The following is a 20722-nucleotide window of genomic DNA, read 5'->3' on the forward strand; positions in this document are numbered from 1 at the left end:
TGTTCAAAGAATAATTAAATAAATACATAGCGCTAAGACAATTTAAAGCTATGATCCTTGAGGGGTATATAATCCATCCAGCCACCGAGGCAGGGGGTTCTCACCAGCAGGCCAGGACATCTATATTTTGCATATGGATTCTCACCGGTGCATAGCTGGCTTCCTTAAATAGGTCCATGTAGGGCAGTGGTTGAAATGTTGGATTAGGACTGGAATAGATTTAAGTTTCCACCATGGAGTTCACCAAACATCTCTAAACATTAGCTCAACATGATCCACAAGGATAATTATGAAGATAGAGAGATCTCAACTTCTCAATCTATTTTACAAATGCATGTTATTGCTATTTTAATTTTGTCATTATTTGCTTGAGTCATTTGATCTAGCAGAATATAGAAAAATAAAAAATGATATGGGAACATTACCAAAACTAGGTTTTTTAAAAATAATAATAATAATTAGAAGCCATTTTAGAGCATTATTTAAAATGAGGTAGTCGCTTTTTTCAGCTTCCTAGCATAAAGGGATATTTTGACTCAGGACGTTCAGTTCAATCCCATCTTCAGATCCATTTTATGCATAAAATATAGGTCTAAAATATTGCTGTAACTTGTTTTCTGTAAATGGGCAAAGCTGAGAGGAATGGCTACTCTGTGCATGGTTGAAATTGAAAGCAGGATTCATTCAGACAATTATATCACCTCTAGAAATCTTGTAGTTGGGTTCGTAGCTCACACCTTTGCTAAAAATGTGTTTAGGCAGGTTCATTTGGGAGAAGAGTTGCAGGTAACATGTTTTTCTCCAAAGAGACTAAGTTGTTGGCCCAAAAATTAAATCTTCAGGTGTGCTGGACTCCTTGCTATTTAGTAAGAACGTACTCTTGAAATATTTTTTAACGGTTACTATTTTCAAGATGGAGTAAAAGGGCCATGCTGGTTTTTTTTCCTTCCATCATACTATGTATCTTAGTTTAGTTCAGGGGGAGCATTTTAAAATATAGTTTACAGTTGTGCAATGAAACCTTGTAAGTTATCCATCTGAAATGTTCTCTATTGCCTTCAAATGAAGCCACCATCTGTGTTGTTTTCCCATTCTGCTAAAAGTGAAACAACTAAGGTGTTTGGGTATTTCTGTATTACAACAATGCCCGTAAATCTATTTGATCAAATTTACCTTGTCTTTGAATCTCACATTTCAAGTGAAATTTGGCTTTTTGGTAGCCACTAGTCACCAGACGTGCTTGCTTTGGCTGAATACTTGGCTACAGGGGATCAAGGGGAGTCTTCTGCCTTTTGTAGCTGGATGATAGAAGCATCAAGATAAGGGTTGATTTTAAGAAGACTCCGAAATTGTCAACACACAAGCAAATTTCTTTCTGCAGCATATTGGCTTGACTGAAAGAAGATTTATCTTTATACCTGTTTGTCTTTTGGAAACTGTCCCTCCGGTGAACTAAAGAAATGTTCAGAGAGATGATGACAATCAAATTTACATGGACAGAAGCAAGACTGAAACTTGACGCAAAAGAGCAACTTGTCATTCAATAAAGTATCAACAGAGAGAAAGGCAACACCTATATATTGTAGTTTAAGTAAAATAAACCCTGAAAATTTCCAAAAGTACATTTTGTGAAAGAATCCATTTCAGAAAACCCCATTGCAATCTCAGAATCGTGTTTATTGAGAAATATTATATCTTGAGGCAAAGCAATGATGATGGAAAAATTGGTGTGACTGGCAGCTACCACTTGCTGGTATTAAGCAAGTTCTAACACAGGCATCTAATATCGGCTCCTGTTATTCTAAGTAGTTGGAACTGTTCCAGTTCCCATTTCAAAACAAAACATGTAAATGGTATTGGTTCATGATCTGTGACTGTGCGCCATGTATGGGTGGGTGTGGGGGTGGGGGTGGGTGGGTGGATGTGGAGACCAAGAAAAATACAGTAAATAAGGAGACCGCAGCTCTTTGTTCTTTGGATGGAAGCCGCCTCTCCAGTTTTCTCTGCTATCCTCTCCTCTGTAAATCAAGAGGTTATGGTACTTATTTGCTGCTCCCCATCAATCTACGCAGTGGCGTTTCTGGGTTTTTCCTACGTCCCAATGCCAAAAGAGACTAAGGATCTCCTGCCATTGAGCTGAACAGGGTTTGATCCATCTTTGAGTCAGAAGGAAACTGGATGGGCATGAAATTTGCAGACTTCTTTACCAAATTTATGATGCTTCTATTGTTGGCATCCCTGATGCAATGGAATGTGAGAAAGACTTTGAGAAACCAGGTGAGGAGATGCTGCTTAGGGAATGGCCAGATAATCAATCAGTCAGTCAGTCAGAACAGAGCTGGAAGGGACCTTCGAGGTCTTTTAGTACCACCTCCTACTCAAGCAGGAGACCCTAGACCCGTGATGATAGACCTATGGCAGGTGTGCCAAAAGTGGCACGTGAAGCCATGTCGTCCCGCATGCGCACTTGCCTGCTTGTCTTCCAGGGTTCTGGAGTGCATGTGACGATCAGCTGTCCTTCGTGCATGTGACAGTGCCGAAAACTGGTGTGTGCACCCGCATCGGACAGCTGATTGTCAGGTGCGCATACGCGGCCAAACCCAGAAATCCAGCTTTTCTAGAGCGCAGTCACTTAGCGCACGCGGCAGTGCCAAAAACCAGCCTGCGCATGAACGTCATCCAGCCAATCACCAGGCACGCATGTGCGCCAGGACCCAGAGGTTCGGCTTTTCTGGAGCATGGCCCTGTCAAGTGAGCGCACATGCGACATTTCCACACAACCTTTTCGGCACTCATTGTATTTCTACAACAAAATAGAATTAGCACATCCGGTCTTGTTTCTTGTCTGATTTATCTGGGGAGGCTGACAACTGCAAAGGATTCTGTAGCGTATCCTCCTGCTTTTCCACCATTTCTTCATTTTAAATAAATCATGATTCATTTTAATAAAGAATTCTATTTTTGACTTGGCCTGCATTTCCCTGCCTTCCTAGGCTGGCAAGTGGAGAATGTTTCTATCACATTAGCAGTAGTTTATATCATCCCGCAGCTTAAGTGGCATCAAAGGTCAATTATAAATTCAATGCATCCCTCAGCTATAAACGCCATGCATTATAGAAAAGTTAATATAGGGACACATTAAAACTGAAGTTTGTACTTCCAGATTCTAGAACGGCTATTAACCAAGGGACAGTGGTCTGAAAAATGCTGCCTAAGTAAATTTAGAAGCTCCATAGGTTTGTTGCTCATCTATTTACTTGTTAGAACCAAGGTCATTGTTCTTTACTTTAACAATCCTTTTTTTCTTTTGTCCTACAGAAATGTACGAATCCAGCAATATAGCTACTTTCCATGGATTGGTCAATAGTTCTAGTTACCACACATTCCTTTTGGATGAGGAACGGAGTAGGCTCTACGTGGGAGCAAAGGACCACATATTTTCTTTCAACCTAGTCAACTTCAAGGATTTTCAAACGGTACTTTTCATCTCTTCTCTTTTCATCTTTAGATGTATGGTATGTCGATGGGGGTAAGACGACCGGTGTGGTATGAAGCTGAATGTTGAGCCACTTAGTTACACAAGTCCATTTGCAACATTACAAACACTCATAAAAAATTATTTGGCGTAGGTAGAATACGTGAATAATAATAATAATAATAATAATAATAATAATAACAACAACAACAACAACAACAACAACAACAACAACAATAATAATAATAATAATAATAATAATAATAATAATAATAATAATATATTTAATGCTTCTAGACCGCCCCCTCTCCCGCAAGGGACTCGGGGCGGTGTACAGTTCATACAAAATATAACAGGATACAATAAAATTAAATTAAATATGTACAGTTGACAATTGACATGGAGGAGGTTAAAATGTAGTTAAAAGAACTGTACAAAGCAGATATAAAATAAATTCAAACCCCTAAAAACAAATACAGTAAATTAAAAAACCCTAAAATAACCAGATATAATACATTTGCCAGGACAACCCATTGCAAGACTTGCAGAACATGGAAAAGCTGAGCAGGAGTAGTTTCATTTTCTCTCCAGTCTTCTACATTGTGTATCACTGCCGTTGGAACTTCACCTACATGAAGTCAAAGGCAGTTTCAATGATTTGGATGAGGGAATAAATGGGGAACTCATCAAATTTGCAGATGACACCTAACTGGCAGGAAGAGCCAACACTCCAGAAGATAGGCTTAAGATACAGAAGGATCTTGACAAACTTGAACATTGGGCACTATCTAACAAAATGAAATTCAATGGTGAAAAAAGTAAGGTTCTACATTTAGACAACAAAAACCAAATGCACAGGTATAGTATAGGTGGTACCTTGCTCAATAGTAGTAACTGTGAAAGGGATCTTGGAGTCCTAGTGGACAACCATTGAAATAGGAGCCAGCTGTGTGCAGCAGCCAACACATTCCTAGGCTGCATAAACAGAGGGATAGAATCAAGATCACGTGAAGGGTTAATACCACTTTATAATGCCTTGGTAAGGCCACACTTGGAATACTGCATTCAGTTTTGGTCGCCATGATGTAGAAAAGATGTGGAGACTCTAGAAAGAGTGCAGAGAAGAGCAACAAAGATGATTAGGGAACTGGAGACTAAAACATATGAAGAACGGTTGCAGGAACTGGGTATGTCTAGTTTAATGAAAAGAAGGACTAGGGGAGACAGTCTTCCAATATCTCAGGGGTTGCCACAAAGAAAAGGGAGTCAAACTATTCTCCAAGGTACCTGAGTGTAGAACAAAGCAATGGGTGGAAACTAATGAAGGAGAGAAGCAACTTAGAACTGAGGAGAAATTTCCTGACAGTGAGAACAATTAATCAGTGGAACAGAAGTTGCCTCCAGAAGTTGTGAATGCCCCAACACTGGAAGTCCTTAAGAAGATGTTGGATAGCCATCTGTCTGTCCCTTCCATGACTGCATGAGTTGTCAATCAGTGGAACATCTGCCACGTGAAGACAAGGGTTTTCCATTACCAGAGGTCTGCAAATAGAGGCTGCCCGGTGTCCTGCCAGGGATGTTCTAGTGGATCCTACACCAAAGTGGAGATTGGGAAAGGTGATGATGTCTAAGCTAACTCTTCCAACTCCACAATTAAAATTATTCAGCTGAGTTTACTTGACTGCTGAATCACAAAATTCAAATGGACTCTTTGAATCAAATTGCAAATGGGAATCTACTCTCGGTTGATTCAGGCAAAAAGGATGACAGAGCTGTGGACTTCCGTTTTGAACTGTTGAGAAAACCAATGCAAAATTCCAAGAGAGAGGAAAGGAGCGTTTCATCCACCAGGAGCCTCCATTCAGCATCCTGGGAATCTCACAGATTTAATCTTCATCTGTTCCTGACATTGGGCACCAAATCAATCGATGCACATCCAGTCCAGCGAATGGTGATCATCAAATGTCCAAAATCCAGTTTGTTCACATACAGAAGGAAAATGCGGATGAGAGAGGCCAGAGAGAGTTGAAAGCACTAAATTATATAAAGACAATGAATCTGATTTAATTCTTCATTTTATCACTTCAGATGCTTCCATCCAGAAGATCAAAGCCGTGAATAAATCATTATAGATGGAATACTGATGGCAGCAACATAATGGACAATTTTGGATTTGATTGAAAACAGAGATTTAGGTTGGAAGCTAATAGACGTTTCATTATGAAAGCATGCGTGTAAATAAAACATTAACAATATGCATAACATAACTATATTTTCATGAATCCTCAGTCAAGAATTCTTGCTTTAAAACTGGCAAGGTTAGTTCTACTTTGTGTTAATCCACGACCCATTAATTCCTTTTTCCCAAGTCCTGAGTGGAGATTCGTATTCTCTGAAGATCAAGATCCAAGTAAAATTGGCCATTTCCTATTCTCTCAAGAGCAGCCATAAAAGAAATGAGTTATTTATTTGGATGTTTTGTGAGGCTCAGCATGTAATACAGAAACATCTGGAGTCATTAGAGAAATAGACTACTGCTGTAAGTAAAAAAAAGAGGGTAAACAATTTAGGGTGAATTCACACATGGACTCTCTGTTCACACTTGTGTGGTGGCCCCAGATAGTGAGTGGGTGAATGCAGGGACCATCGACCTTGATGGGAAAGGTGCTCTGGTTCCTTACTGAGATACTGGTTGTAAGAAAACCAAGTGGGATTGTTGGTCCTTGGCCCCATTTGCAGTTTTTGCACAGTGTGGTCCAAGATGCCTTGGACTCCTCCTCCAACACAGCTTTAGGCCTTCCTAAAAATACCTGTGTATTTTGTTAGCAATGTCTCCCATCATGAAACCTGCAGCTGCCTTTGCTATCATTTGCCCTAATGACCTTAAATGAACTTCTTCCTGCTTTATCTGCAAATTGATTTAAGATCAAGGTGATAGTCCAACCACGTGGCCCATTTATATTGCATGATGTTGAAATTTGATCATGTTTTATTCTATGTGCAATTCTAAAAGCTTTTTAGAAGACATAAATAATTAACTAAAAGGGGCTTGGGGGCTTTTGCGCTAGAAGATGAAATTGATTGTTAAGTATTAATCCCAAACATAACCAGAAATGAAATTGTGAATCGCTGTAGAATAATTGGGACAAACCCGAGAGGGTAAATAACCTCAGAGCGTCTTTAATGCAGGAGATGATAACTTCTAGTTGTTGTTGTTGTTATTATTATTATTATTGAATGGCATCTTCCATTATTTCCATGCCCCCTGAGTTTAGGGGAACTGTAGTCCAACAAGCCAGTGAGAGATGCTGGTGCCACAGGGGTTTCTTCCGCAGGACGTGTGATATCCATCCACTCTAACCTTCTGCTTTCCAGATTTGCCAGATTAACTTTTTCCAGAATCTACAATACAGCTAGAAAGAATTAATTTATCCTCTATTTATGTTGGTATTTATCATCCATTCACAACTCAGAAATCTCCAGCATATTTAGAAACAGCGTTTCTAAGTTTTGCTTGATCACTGTGTTGTACTGGGGTTTGGGTTTATGGATGGATGGATGAAGAGAGAGAGAGGGAGACAGAGAGAGACAGAGAGAGAGAGAGAGAGAGAGAGAGAGAGAGAGAGATAGAGAGAGAGATAGAGAGATAGATAGAGAGAGAGAGAGAGAGAGAGAGAGAGAGAGAGAGAGAGAGAGAGAAGCAGTATGTTGTCTATGTATAGAATAGCCCACTTACTTTATTTCTTGCTTGCATAATTCTATATATTTTTTTCCTTTCCTCTTTTAGTTTCCTTTACCTGAGTGTACCATATTCTGGCCATCTGCTCTCTAACTATAAATAAAATATTACTGTGGTTGTTAAGGTACCAAGCGTGGTATGTCAAGCATGCCTTTGTTTGTGACATAATGTGTTCAAGGCCATCTAGGAAAACAAGACAATCTTTGATTTAAAATAACACCCCTGTTATTCCATCTATCATTTTCTAAAGAAACAATACAATGCAATACAATAGCAGAATTGGAAGGGACCTTGGAGGTCTTCTAGTCCAACCCCTTGCTTAGGCAGGAAACCCTATACCATTTCAGACAAATGGAGATCCAGCATCTTCTTAAAAACTTCCAGTGTTGGAACATTCCCAACTTCTGGAGTTAAGTTATTCCACTGATTAATTGTTCTCACTTTCAGGAAATTTCTCCTCAGTTCTAAGTTGCTTCTCTCCATGATTAGTTTCCACCCATTGCTTCTTGTCCTGCCCTCAGGTGCCTTGGAGAATAGTTTGACACCCTCTTCTTTGTGGCAACCCCTGAGATATTGGAATACTGCTGTCATGTCTCCCCTAGTCCTTCTTTTCATTAACTAGACATCTTTGTTGCAGAGAAGAGCAACCAAGAGGATTAGGGGACTGGAGACTAAAATATATGAAGAATATATGAAGGTTGCAGGAACTCGGTATGTCTAGTTTAATAGAAAGAAGGACTAGGGGAGACATGATAGCAGTGTTCTAATATCTCAAAAAAAATGGCTATATCTGTATCTATGTATAGTCGTATAAAAATCTAAATAAAATTCTGCCCAGTAGGGTGTGGAGATGAACACAGCAGGCCTTATCATGATGAAGCAAGCAAATCCATAAAGGGAGTTCCTTTAGAGAAAGAAATAATCCTAAGAAGACCAGGTGTTTCCTTGGTTGAGATGACAGCTCTGGATTGCTAAGTGACATGATGCCATTTTGACTTTACCCCCTTAGATTGCTTGGCCCGTGTCTCATAGTCGGCGGGATGAATGCAAGTGGGCTGGAAAAGATGTTCTGGTAAGTAGAAACCTTTATTGAATCTCCCACTTTCTCCTTGGTCAGGCTGGTCAGTATTTTGTGGCCTTTTTAAAGCTTTGGTTTGCACTCACTGGTTGCCTTTTTCATAAATAATGTCATGTTGGGTGAAGCTTGGACATCGGTCAAGCTCCGTTTTCTCCCCATGCGCTCCTGTGAGGGTAGATTTACATGTAAACGGAACGAGGGAATGGGCGTCTAATTGTCCCCTTATTTAAGAAGCCCCTGGGAGCTTGACCTGGTTCCTGTACCCCAGCAGAGGCCCTCAATCTGCCCCCATGGAAGAGGGAGGCCTTTGTGAAGTCAATGAGAGTCATTAACGTCAAGAAGCTTTGAAGGCCTCAGGGGGGGGTCTCCCTTGACAAGGACACATGGATGCCTTCCCCAAGTTAATTTCCTTCTTCCCATTGTGGTTGAAAACAGGGGAGGGGGACATTTATTTTACGCATTCTTTCTCATATCATCACTCTTTCCTCCTCAATCGTTTCAACCCTTCCATTAGATAATACGGGAAATTGTGCGGCTGTTGGGTGTGATTGTAATGCTGGCAGAGGATAAATAAATAAAGAGATGGAATTCACTGTAATTATACAGAGACTGAGCACATTCTTTCAAGACAAAGGGAAAATCACTGTGTTTGCAAAGGCAAAAGACAGCCTAGAGCTTGTCCCAAGTGAATCTTTAGAGATGGTTTGGTAAAATATTCATAATAGCAGCTGGCAGAAACCTCTGCTCCCCCTCAAGTCGGAAGTGAACTAGAGTCATTAACCAGAATGGGGTTCAGGATCAATGTTTAAGATAAGAAAGCTGATCTGTGTCCACAGAAAGAATTTGCCAAAATTCCTTGACTAAAGAAGGAAGAAGATCATAAATAATGCAGTGGGCCTGTTTTAAAGATCCTGCTGGGTTAACTTCTAAAGAATAATGAGCCTTAGACTTAAGCCAAGGCAACTTCTTTTCCCCACAAAAGAAGAGGTGATGCCTTTTGTAAGCTCAAGTTTTAAGAACAAAGAAAATGAATTCTTCCTTTTGGCCCCCAAGGGAAAAATGAAAAGTAATATTCAGTAGGCTTTCTCTTTCATTACTATCAAGGAGGAAATGGGAAATAGAACCTAAAGAACATTTAAATCAATATAATGAAGGTATTCTTATGAAGATAAGTATTTTGCATGTTTGAATGCCCAGAAGTTAATAAATCACAAATGTTTAGGGGGGGGAAACTAACATTTTTAAAAATTGAAATGAAGTAATTGTGAATCTCAGTTATTAACCGTTCTATGCTGAACAACTTCCTCAGCAATAGCCCTTTGCAGCCGCTCTATTGCTTAAATGAACGAAATATGAACAGGAACGACACATGTAGGGTGCAAGGACCCCATTGGTGACTTCCACCGTGACCTGAGATGGAAAGGTAACTCTGCTGGGTAGCAGGCTGTGGTTTCACTCTGCTGGAGTCCATCAAATGCCTTCCCCGTTAACGTCAATCACGGAGTGCCATGAAATTGATATCGTTGGGGATCTAACATTTCAAGGGTCCCCCCAGACACTGATAAATATGGAGGCTCCCTGACAGCACAGCTGGGGTTTTTTTTTCTTCAGAAAAGAGAGTTAACAGTTGGGAGGAAATGAAAATGCGGATGGGCCACCCTGTTTCTCATATGTCTGTAATCCAAACATTCACCTCTGTGGGAAACGTTATCCGGTGTGCTGAGTTGGGTTGTATTGGGGAAGTGTTAAGAACATTCCAGTTTGAGTCATTGATTTGATTCTGTTTGACCCACATTTCTGATCTGATTCATAAAAACTGACCCAACCTGATCTAGACGCTTGAATCAGATCAGTGCACCCAATCAGTCCAAGAGAAAGAAATATTTCTGGCCCAGTGGTGGGTTCCTATCGGTTCAGACCAGCAGAAGTGCCTGCCAGAACCCACCCCTCTTCTGGCCATGCAAAAAAAAAGGCCCCAAATCCTTCCACAGGATTTGAAGTTGGATGGGCACTGGAGAGATCTGGATTCTGTTCACCTGTCAACCAGGGGATCCCCATGGGTGATCTTAGGCCGATCCCTCTCTCTAAGCCCATGCTACCCTTGCCGGGTAGGCAAAATAGCCAGCAAACATACCTAATACCTCCTATTTTCTCCATACTATCAGCCTTGTGAGTTGACTGCAACAGAATATCCATACATGAATTAATGCTGGAAAAATCATGCATGCATAACGTTCAAAATGCATAGGTTTCAACTCATGAGATCCTGTCTTACTTATAGAGAAGTGGCCAACCTCTGTTGCATCTATGCTGCTTATTACCGGTAGCTTTTCTTCCTGTGCTTTGTGGGTCTAGGTGAGTGTGCAGGTGGGCACCCAGGCAAACCTTGTAATTGGCCATTCAGAAATGAAAAATTGGGGGTGCTTTGGCACTGATCACCTTGTGCATGATGCACACAAAAGCTGCTTTATGCATTTTTATATTCTGCCTTCCAATTTAATAGTCCTCAGAGTTGGTCATCATTCATAATTCATCACACACACACACACACACACACACACACCAATCACAACCCCCCTGGGCCCCTTCTTTCTTGTGCTTTCTTGCAAGGAGAACAAGTGGGGCGTCTTTCTTTCACCAGGAATTAGAAGCCAGGTGATCTTAATGCTTTTCCTTGGGAGGGAAGGGGAAGTGGTTTGTGTGGAAAGCCAAGATATTTACCTTTGCCGCCTCTCAGTCTTTGTTTCCCATCTTTGCAGACTCTGCTTCCAAAATAAAACGAGACCAAATAATTCAGTGGTAGCCCCCGCCCTTTAATCCACTGTAAATTAAGAAACTTTCATCTCTCTGGATCTATGCTTGCACGTGGCTGCCAAAATCTTCATGTTTAACCAATGTTCCCCCAGATACTTGGAACAGACATTTGGATCTGAGATTACTGGATTCCTTCATGGAAGATTTATAAATATTGCTTTATAACAATTGTTTACAGTATCGATTAGGGCTCTTCAGATGATGGATGCTCAGATCCAAAGCTTCAGGTGGATTTAGGAAATCAAACTTGAGCCAACTTTTATTTATTTGTGTGTGTGCATGTGTTTGTGTCTTTGTATTAAAGTTATTAAAGTCTTGAAGGCCTTTTAAAAGAAATGATAAAGTGATTGCTGAAATCCATTCCTGCTTCACCAATACACATGGACTGCTTGGTTTCTAAGACTGTCAGTGGAGGCTCTTGTCTGAACAGGATGTCAGGGAATTGACTATAATTGTTCTTTCCATTAAGTCAGCCTTGGTTTAGGGCCAGCCTGCTTAATCCCTAAAATGTGCTAAGCTCAGAATGTCATATCTCGATGCCAGCATGAGAAACTACAGTCTTCTGTCCCATCTTAAATAATAAGAGTCATCACAAAATTCAATATCAGGATTGCAGCTTCTTTCAGTGTTGGAAGAGAAAAACAGAGAAATATAAAACACGCCAAACGGTCCATGCTTCAGCCTGGGAAGGATCAGTGCAGTTCTAGTGACCCATTCAGGGTTTCTGTCCAGAACAATTATAACAGGTTATATTGTTCAAACTGTGCCTAGGAGGTTTAACTTTGCTTGCTCAAGAAAATGAACTGTTACGGAAGGATGTTTACATAATAGGAGGCTGACACAGCTTGCAAAGAAGTTGAAATAGATACAAGAGAGATGCGTAAAAGAGTAAGGACTACTTCTACCATATAGGATGAAAGGCACCATAACTATACATGGGTTGTGCAGATTATCTAAGACTCAATTCAAGTTTTTGACTCTGTTTAAGTATAAAGTAGAAATTATCCATGTGCCTTCGGTACAAAACTCCAGTGGACCTTCAAAGATCTTTCAGTTCAGGATATCAAAGTGATTACCTTTGCAGTGTCATGGCAACCCCTAATCCCATGTCAACCTCCACCACAAGACATATTGGTGGGGATAATTCTCCTTCATGAGACACGTTCCTCTTGGACCCTGCCTGCCTTTGTGTGAGAAGATCTAAGCACAGATGGAGTACTGGCCAAGGTGGGGTGAGATCATCCTTTGTTTGACAGTCATGTAGACCGAAGGGAATGTGCCCCATATACCCTTTTTGGTGACTGGCTGTGTAAGGTCGCACCCACAAATGTGAAATTACTTGTGCAACAAGAAGCCTGGGCTACAGGACCCAGCTTCATGGATGCTCCAGAGACGACATGGTCCCCAGCACTTTGAATGCCCTTGTTGGCCTTAAGTTCATGTGTACACTTCAGCCGAAGGAGGCTTCCAGCAAGATAAGATGCTAATGCTTTTATTTATCTTATTCGGCGTGATTCACATGCAGGGCAGGGCCTTGAGGCCAACGTCTCCTGATGTGAACATGATGCAGGTCTCCAAAGTGAGAGTTATAATTTTGTACAATTAGAGCCAGAGGTACGTGTCTACTCAAAAGTAAATCCCATTGATTTTGCAAAGGTTACTCCACTCTTCTGAAGTCAGGTGGTGTCTCAGAAAGTAACTTTAACTTTTAAAAGTCTTGGTTGTACCGAGAAGAAAAGAAAATGTGTACATCTATGCAAGCAAAGGGTTAATTGATGCTCTTTCCATCTTGAGGCCAAGTCACCTCATCTCTGTTGCAACAAAACCTACCTCTGCTTCCGGCCTCACTTTGTCTCTTCTGGATTAACTGATTTCCACAGCTTTGGAACCTCTGAGGAATGTTTGAAAAAGCAACTTGGCAACTCTTGTTTAAACAAATGTGACTTGATGCCAGATTTTAATTGAAGAGAGAAACTTTAAACTTCCTTCTATTAAGGTGTTTCGTTCTAAATTTTCCTGTGGGAAAATAAGGAAAGGCAAAATCAAAGTTCCCTTAAACATTCTGCAGTTGTGTAGGGAAGTGTATGCGAGATCATTGTGGCGCTTCTGTGGGGTATTTGTTGAAAACATATAGACATTGCTAAGCAACTGCTTCACAGAGACTCACAATCTGTTGCTCTCTTTCAACACTTTGTGTTCCCCCCTCCCTTCTGGGCTGAGAACTTTGAAGTGCATTGACTGCAAATGGCTGCATCTGGAAATCTTTCCCAGATATATAGAAACCACCTTGGGATTAAAAGTACTGGCTCATTGATGCAAAATCTGAGGGGTTTATAAATCTGGCCAGGCTGGCAAAAACTACCTTATGTACTTTGCCAGGAGAATCCGGCATGAACACCGCATCAGGCATGATCCAAGAAGAACATGCGAGGAGACAAGGGCAAAATTAAAGCAAACACATCGTGTTCTGTAGAGTAGGCTGCAGGATTTTACTTAATTATGCCATGTCTACGTAATATCAAGATGATTTTCATGATGATGATGATGATGATGATGATGATGATGATGATGATGATGATAATCTTTGGTGAGATTCACAGCCTTTGGGGCTGGTTGGTAGCCTAACAGCTCGAGTCCTAACCAAGGACCTAGGAACTGTTAAGGTAACGCCGGAGGTAACGTCAGGTAAATTTAGCATTTCCAAATAGCCCTTTAGGTATTGCTCCAAGGACTCCAATTACAATTGGGACAACACACGATTTCTTTTTCCACAGTTGCTCAACCTCAATTTGCAAGTCCCAGTATTCTGTTATTTTTTTCTTGTTGTTTATCTTCAATTCGTGCATCACCAGGTATTGCAATGTCAATGAACCAAATTTTTTTCTTTTCAATTATTGTTATGTCAGGTGTGTTGTAGGCCAAGTGCCTGTCAGTCTGGATTCTGGATATTATTGTTGTTGTTGTTGTTGTTGTTGTTGTTGTTGTTGTTGTTGTTATCATTATATGATTGTATCACAGCAGCCAGTTGTTTCGCCGAATTTGGCATTGATTACTAGTCAGGCCCCACCCAGGGTCCTAGGACGTCGTAATGTATTTTCGTCATATACGTGCAGATCCAAGCAGTGCAGCTTTTTGCATTTGACTGATGGTGATTTTGTCAAGTTTTAACTGTTTTAAATGTAATTCCAGTGCTTTTGTAATAGCACCCAGTGTGCCGATTACCACTGGAATTACCACGGCTGGTTTGTGCCATAATCGTTGGATTTCAATTTTTAAGTCCTGGTATTTCGCGATTTTTTCATGTTCCTTCTCGTCGACCCTGCTATCCCCTGGTATTGCGATGTCTATGATTGTAACCTTATTTTTCTCAACCAGTGTGATGTCTGGTGTGTTTCCATAAATGGATATTGTTGTTGTTGTTGTTGTTGTTGTTGTTGTTGTTGTTGTTGTTGTTGTTATATCCATTCAGTCCCATCCGACCTTTGGTGATTCTCTGGGCCAGGTGGTCTCTCCCCATCTTCTGGTCTCCCCATCTTTGAGTCATTCTGTTCTCTCTGGCTGGTGTTGGCTTTGATGGCATCAGCTTTCATGAGGCCACACCCAAAGGGGACTGCAACATATGTCTTCATTTGGGGAAGTGGAAGAGAGGGGGATTAATGGGTTTTTCTTTTCTTTTCAGCCTTTGGCGTGGAGGTGGAGTTTGTCTAAGTGCCCCTCTCTACCTGACACCTTTTCACCAGAAATCAGGACCTGTCTTGTCCCGTCTCACAAAATTAGTTGTGTTCATTTACTGACACCTATTTCTGAGTCAGCTACGGGCATGTCTGAATGCAGAGAACTATTGTTGTTTTCTGCTTAGATGACCTTTTAAAGGCAGATTGCTTTTTGACAGATCGGGGCTCTTCCCTCACCGTTCCTGCTAATCGCTGTTTCAGTGTGAGAGATTATTCCGCAGTGGCCCCTTTTGAAGAGGCTTTTAGTGGAAGGGAAGAGAATTGTGGCTTGGCTTCAAATGGCCGTTTAGAGATTAGAGGGTAGAAGTACCAGTGATATGGAAGTGGATTAAGGGACCTTTGGATAGGTCACTTACCGGAGACCAGTGTCTGGTGGACGTTGACCCAAACATTGTGCTATTCGCCTAGCAAAAGCTCATTTGATGCCCCATGTCAACACTCATAGACAAGCCAAGTTTCTTTTCAAGGGCCAAACTTTAAGTCAAGTTGCTCCTTGCGTTCGTCTAAGATTTGGGCAATCATGGCTTATTAAATGAACCTAATTATCTGGATTCAATATAATAAGCCAAAATATCAGTTATTATTCCTTTCAGGAATTGCATTTATGTGCCTTCTTATAGTTTAATTTCTTTGGTTTCAACAGGAATCTCTCTCTAGAGTTTGTGCATCACAGTTGAGGTTACAGACAATTTCTAACTTTGTGACATGATGCTCAGTTAAACCCATTTGATTCATCTGTACATTGAAATGTTGGACATCAGAGTTATACATTATTATCTCTGTTATGTAAGTCTTTATGGATTATCTCCTGTATATATTTTTCTGTTCCTCCCTTTATCTGAGAGGATTTAAAATGGACAGGGTCTTATACGATACTGAGGAAGAAAAATCTTCTCATAAGCTCTTTTGTGTCAAGTCAGAAAGATAAACCTGAGTGACTTTGCTCAGAAAGGAGAGAGAGAGAGAACCACTTAAAATGAGAGGTGTCAGACTCCAAAAATACCTCCTCAAGTGTCCCTCCCCCAACATCAGCTTCACTCCCAAAATTCCCAGGAGCTTCTGTGAGGAAAGAAGGAAGTTCTGACTTATGTGACTTCCTCTTCCACAGCCTCCAGTGGCTCCGGGTGCAAGATGCTTCTCCAGAGCGCTTGAATGGTCTCTGTATGAGAATCCTGCCCATCTCAGCTCTTCACCTTTCTGGAGACTCTCCCTGTCCTCCCTGCCCATGAATGAATCCCTTCTCCTCGTCTCAGGCACCTTTTTTCTGCTTCTTTGGGATAAATTCCTCCAATATATTTAGTCAGCTCTAAATGTACACTTTTAAGAGCCTGATACTGGGAACGATGGAGGGCGAAAGAAGGAGACAGCAGAGAAGGAGGTGGCTGGATGGAATCACCGAAGCAGTCGGCGTGAGCTTAAATGGACTCCCGAGGATGGTAAAGGAAAGGAAGGCCTGGAGGAACATTGTCCATGGGGTCACGATGGGTCCGATATGACTTTGCAACTAACAGTAACAAATGTATGCTGTGAAAGTTGCCATATATTTACTGAATCTACTATTTGGGATTCGGTCTATGATTTTACAATGCTGATTCTTGGGCAGTTTTAAGGTACTATGTTCTTGGGTAGTTGTTTTCTTGTTTATTTTAATTTCTTATGAACTATTGATTACTGTTGACATTTTAGCATCATTTGATGACATTTCAACTGTCCAGCATCATTTAATTGCAGCTGGAAGGAAGCAAATTCACCCACCCACCCACCCATCTATCCGTCTATCCATCTATCCATCATCTATCATCTCTATCTATCCATCTATCTATCCATCTATCTTCCATCTATATCTATCCATCTATCTATCTATCTATCTATCTATCTATCTATCTATCCATCCATCCATCCATCCATCCATCCATCTTTCTTGTGGCATATTAATTTATCCTCAAAGATAACAACACTCTTGAATTGAGTCATCACTTTATAACCAATTATTTAACAATCATTTGAAGTTACAAATCACATAAACTTATCCTTGAAGTTGCAATTGCGCAGACACCTCATGCGGTTATGAAGTTACATTTTGGGTGCTTGGAAGGCAGCTGGCATTTATGAGTGGTTGCAGCATCCCTCACTTGCACGACTGTGATAGTTTGAAGGGCCCTCGCTCAAAACCAGCGTGGTGTCAGGTGTCCCTGCATTTCAAAATCCTGTGCTTCGGCTGCCCATTGGAGGTCTGCATCTGTGCGCATACTCATTGCCCTTTGGGCCAGCATTTCGCATATTTCAACCTCTCTGTGCCGCTGTCCCTGGTTTTCCCATTAAGGACAAATATCCTGTTTCCTTGAGGGAAAGGCAGCAACAGTTGGGAAAACCCAGTTTGAGACAGGCTGAACCCTTCCAGGCTGACGGCCAAGAACATGAGTGGATACTTTGCACTAAAGCCGACATGCCTCGTCCCGAGTATTGAGAATAATGTTGAATGCCAAATTTCACAGCTAAGACATGCCTCAGATATTAGCGTGGCAGCGTTTGATGGAGGGAAAGGAAGAATGCTAATAAATTGGCAGAGTCTTGGAAATATCTTAATGAAATCTCTGCCTACTAGGTGGCTTTCTAATCCACTTGGCAATCACGTAGCATATGCAAATTTAATTAGGTTTAATATCCACCTGCATTTAAAGAGTTATTATACCCATGTAGTTTGATCTCTGCTTCCCAGTGAATATGACTGTTGGATTACTATTATTTATTTATTTATTTCTTAGATTTTTAGACCGCCCCTCTCCCAAAAAGGGACTCGGGGCGGTGTACAGTCAATATAATAAAATCATTCATAATAATTAAATACATTTAAACTACATTTAAGATACATTTGGAGGGGGAAATAGGCTGTACTAAGAAATAAATAATTCTAATCTTAAAACATCACAATTAAAACCCCAAACCCTAAAATAAAATAAATCCCTGGGAGGTAAAACTAAGAAAGTGCCAGGCCAGCTGATTGAAACAGGTGAGTCTTTAACTTTTGCCGGAAGGAACGGAGGTCGGTGGTAGTTCGAATGTCTGGGGGGAGGTCATTCCAGAGGGTTGGGCCCATCACAGAGAAGGATCTACTCCTAGGTGTCGCCCGCTGGCATTGACTAGCAGACGGCACCAGGAGGAGCCCCTCTCTGTGTGAGCGGATAGGTCGCAGGGACGTGTGTGGTAGGATGCGATCCTGCAGGTAACTAGGTCCTCTGCCATGGAGCGCTTTAAAGATGGTGATCAATACCTTGAAACGCACCCGAAAGGCCACAGGTAGCCAGTGCAGCTCGCGCAGGAGAGGTGTTACGTGGGAGTAACGTGTACTTCCCATAATAACCCGCGCGGCTGCATTCTGAACTAGCTGCAGTCTCCGGATGCGTCCCAAGGGAAGCCCCATGTAGAGGGCATTGCAGTAGTCCAGGCGAGACGTCACCAGCGCATGAGTGACCGTACGCAGGGCACTCCGGTCCAGTAGGGGGCGCAATTGGCGCACCAGGCGAACCTGGTGGAACGCCCCCCTTGCCACGGCTGCCACATGGTCCTCCATTGACAGCCGGGCATCAAGGAGGACGCCCAAATTGCGCGCCCGCTCCACAGGGGACAATTGTTCGCCCCCTATGGCCAGCGATGGAGTCAGCTGGCTGAACCGAGGTGCCGGTAACCACAGCCACTCGGTCTTGGAGGGGTTGAGTTTGAGTCTGTTGTCCCCCATCCAGACCCCGACGGCTTCCAAACACCGGGACATCACTTCGACAGCCTCGTTGGGGTGGTTTGGGGTTGAAATATACAGCTGAGTATCATCAGCGTAAAGATGGTACTCAACCCCAAAACCACGGATGATCTCACCCAGCGGCTTCACATATGCGTTGAACAGGAGAGGCGAGAGGACCGACCCCTGTGGCACCCCACAAGTGAGTGGCCTCAGGGACGATCTCTGCCCCCCTGTCAACACACATTGCTTCCGGTCGGAGAGGTAGGAGCCGAACCACCGCAAAACGGTGCCTTCGACTCCCATCCCCTCCAACCGGCGCAATAGGATACCATGGTCGATGGTATCAAAAGCCGCCGAGAGGTCTAATAGGACCAGGATAGAGGAGCAACCCCTATCTCTGGCCCTCCAGAGATCATCCACCAACGCGACCAAGGCTGTCTCGGTGCTGTGCCCGGGTCGGAAGCCGGACTGGCGTGGGTCTAGATAGTCGGATTCGTCTAGGTGTCGTGGGAGCTGCTGCGCCACCACATTCTCGACAACCTTCGCCAAGAAGGGGAGGTTGGAGACTGGACGATAGTTAGCTAGCTCCATTGGGTCGAGCGCAGGCCTCTTGAGCAAGGGTCTCACCACCGCCTCTTTCAAGGCGGTTGGTAAGTATCCCTCACTCAGTGAGGCGCTCACCAGGCCCAGGAGCCAGCCTCGTGTCACCTCCCAGGCTGCCAGTACCAGCCAGGAGGGGCACGGGTCCGTTAAACAAGTGGTGGGTCGCAGCCGTCCACGCAGCCTGTCCAAATCCTCGGGGGCAACAGAGTCAAACTCCTCCCAGAATGGTCTCTCAAGACTCGCTGTTGGCGGCTCGTCTGGTCCACTGACGGAGGTCCACCCGCTCCGGATCTGATCGATTTTGTCCTGAAGATATTCCCCAAACTCCTCTGCTCTACCCTGTAAGGGTGTCTCCCGCGCCCCCTGCGATAAAAGGGAGCGTGTCACCCTAAACAGGGCGGCAGGGCGGTTATCCGCGGATGCAATAAGAGCAGCACAATGTCTACGTTTGGCCGCTCTTATTGCCACAAGGTAAGTCCGCAAATAGGCTCTTACCTGTGTTCGGTCAGATTCGGAGCGCGAGGATCTCCACCTGCTCTCTAGACGTCTCCTGTGGCGCTTCATCACCCTGAGCTCCTCAGTAAACCAAGGAGCCCGGGTGGGTCGATGCCGCAGGAGAGGTCGCAAAGGCGCAACCCGGTCCAAGGCCCCAGTCGTCGCCCTATTCCAGGCAGTCACTAGGTCCTCGGAACGGGAGCGGGACAAGGCTACAGGTATTGGCCCAAGCTCCGTCAGGAATCTATCAGATTCCATCAGGTGCCTGGGGCGGTACCAGTTTATAGAGTCTGGTTCCGCCTCCTCGCGGTGGGGGATAGCGCCAGGGAAGTCCAACCGGAGGGATGAGTGGTCTGACCATGACAGGGGCGTGATAACTAAATCCCCTATTCCCAGATCACTCGTCCACTGTTCAGATACAAAAATGAGGTCCAGTGTGTGGCCCCCTTCGTGAGTGGGGCCCTGCACTAATTGGGTCAGGTCCATGGCCGTCATGGAAGCCATGAACTCCCGAGCCACCTCGGAAGCCGCTCCCGTTGACGGCAAGTTGAAGTCCCCCATGACCAAAAGTCTGGGAGTCTCAACTGCCGTTGCTGAGATTAGCTCGAGGAGCTCGGGCAGGGCTGCTGATGCATAGCGAGGAGCCAAGTATACAATCAGCAAGCCCCACTGCCTCCCTGGGCCCCAGCTCACACCAAGGGACTCACACCCGGGTATCTGAGGAACAGTGAACTCCCTCGGCTCTAAACATTCCCGCATAACCACCGCCACCCCACCACCCTTACTAGACAGATAGAGTGGCTATAAAAGAAATATGATTTGGCAACTCAAGTTAAAGTTCACTTAACTGACACTTCCTTTCAATCAAATCCTCTAACTGAACTACTAAATCAACTTGTTTCATTGAATGAAACTGAATTGGGCGCCTGCCAATTGATTACTAAATGTTATAATTTCTGTAGGTGAATCCTTTTCACAGAACAGGAAGTAGTGAAAGATCTTTCATCGATTAGCTCCACAACAATTTATATTGCAATACTTAGGATCT

At 43.0% G+C, this 20722-nt stretch overlaps 1 protein-coding gene across 2 annotated transcripts in view; it reads left to right on the forward strand.

Moving 5' to 3' along the window:
* SEMA3A (semaphorin 3A) overlaps nt 1-20722 on the forward strand; it is a 127836-nt gene that overhangs the window by 42421 nt on the left and 64693 nt on the right. For both annotated transcript variants that reach the window (XM_081957244.1, XM_081957245.1), the window contains exons 2-3: nt 3319-3476; nt 8224-8286. In XM_081957244.1, coding sequence (XP_081813370.1) covers nt 3319-3476; nt 8224-8286 — 221 coding nt within the window. The remainder of the gene's footprint in view (nt 1-3318; nt 3477-8223; nt 8287-20722) is intronic.

The sequence above is a fragment of the Natrix helvetica genome, assembly GCF_964273705.1.
Source record: "Natrix helvetica genome assembly, chromosome: 6".
Taxonomy (NCBI): Eukaryota; Metazoa; Chordata; class Lepidosauria; order Squamata; family Natricidae; genus Natrix; species Natrix helvetica.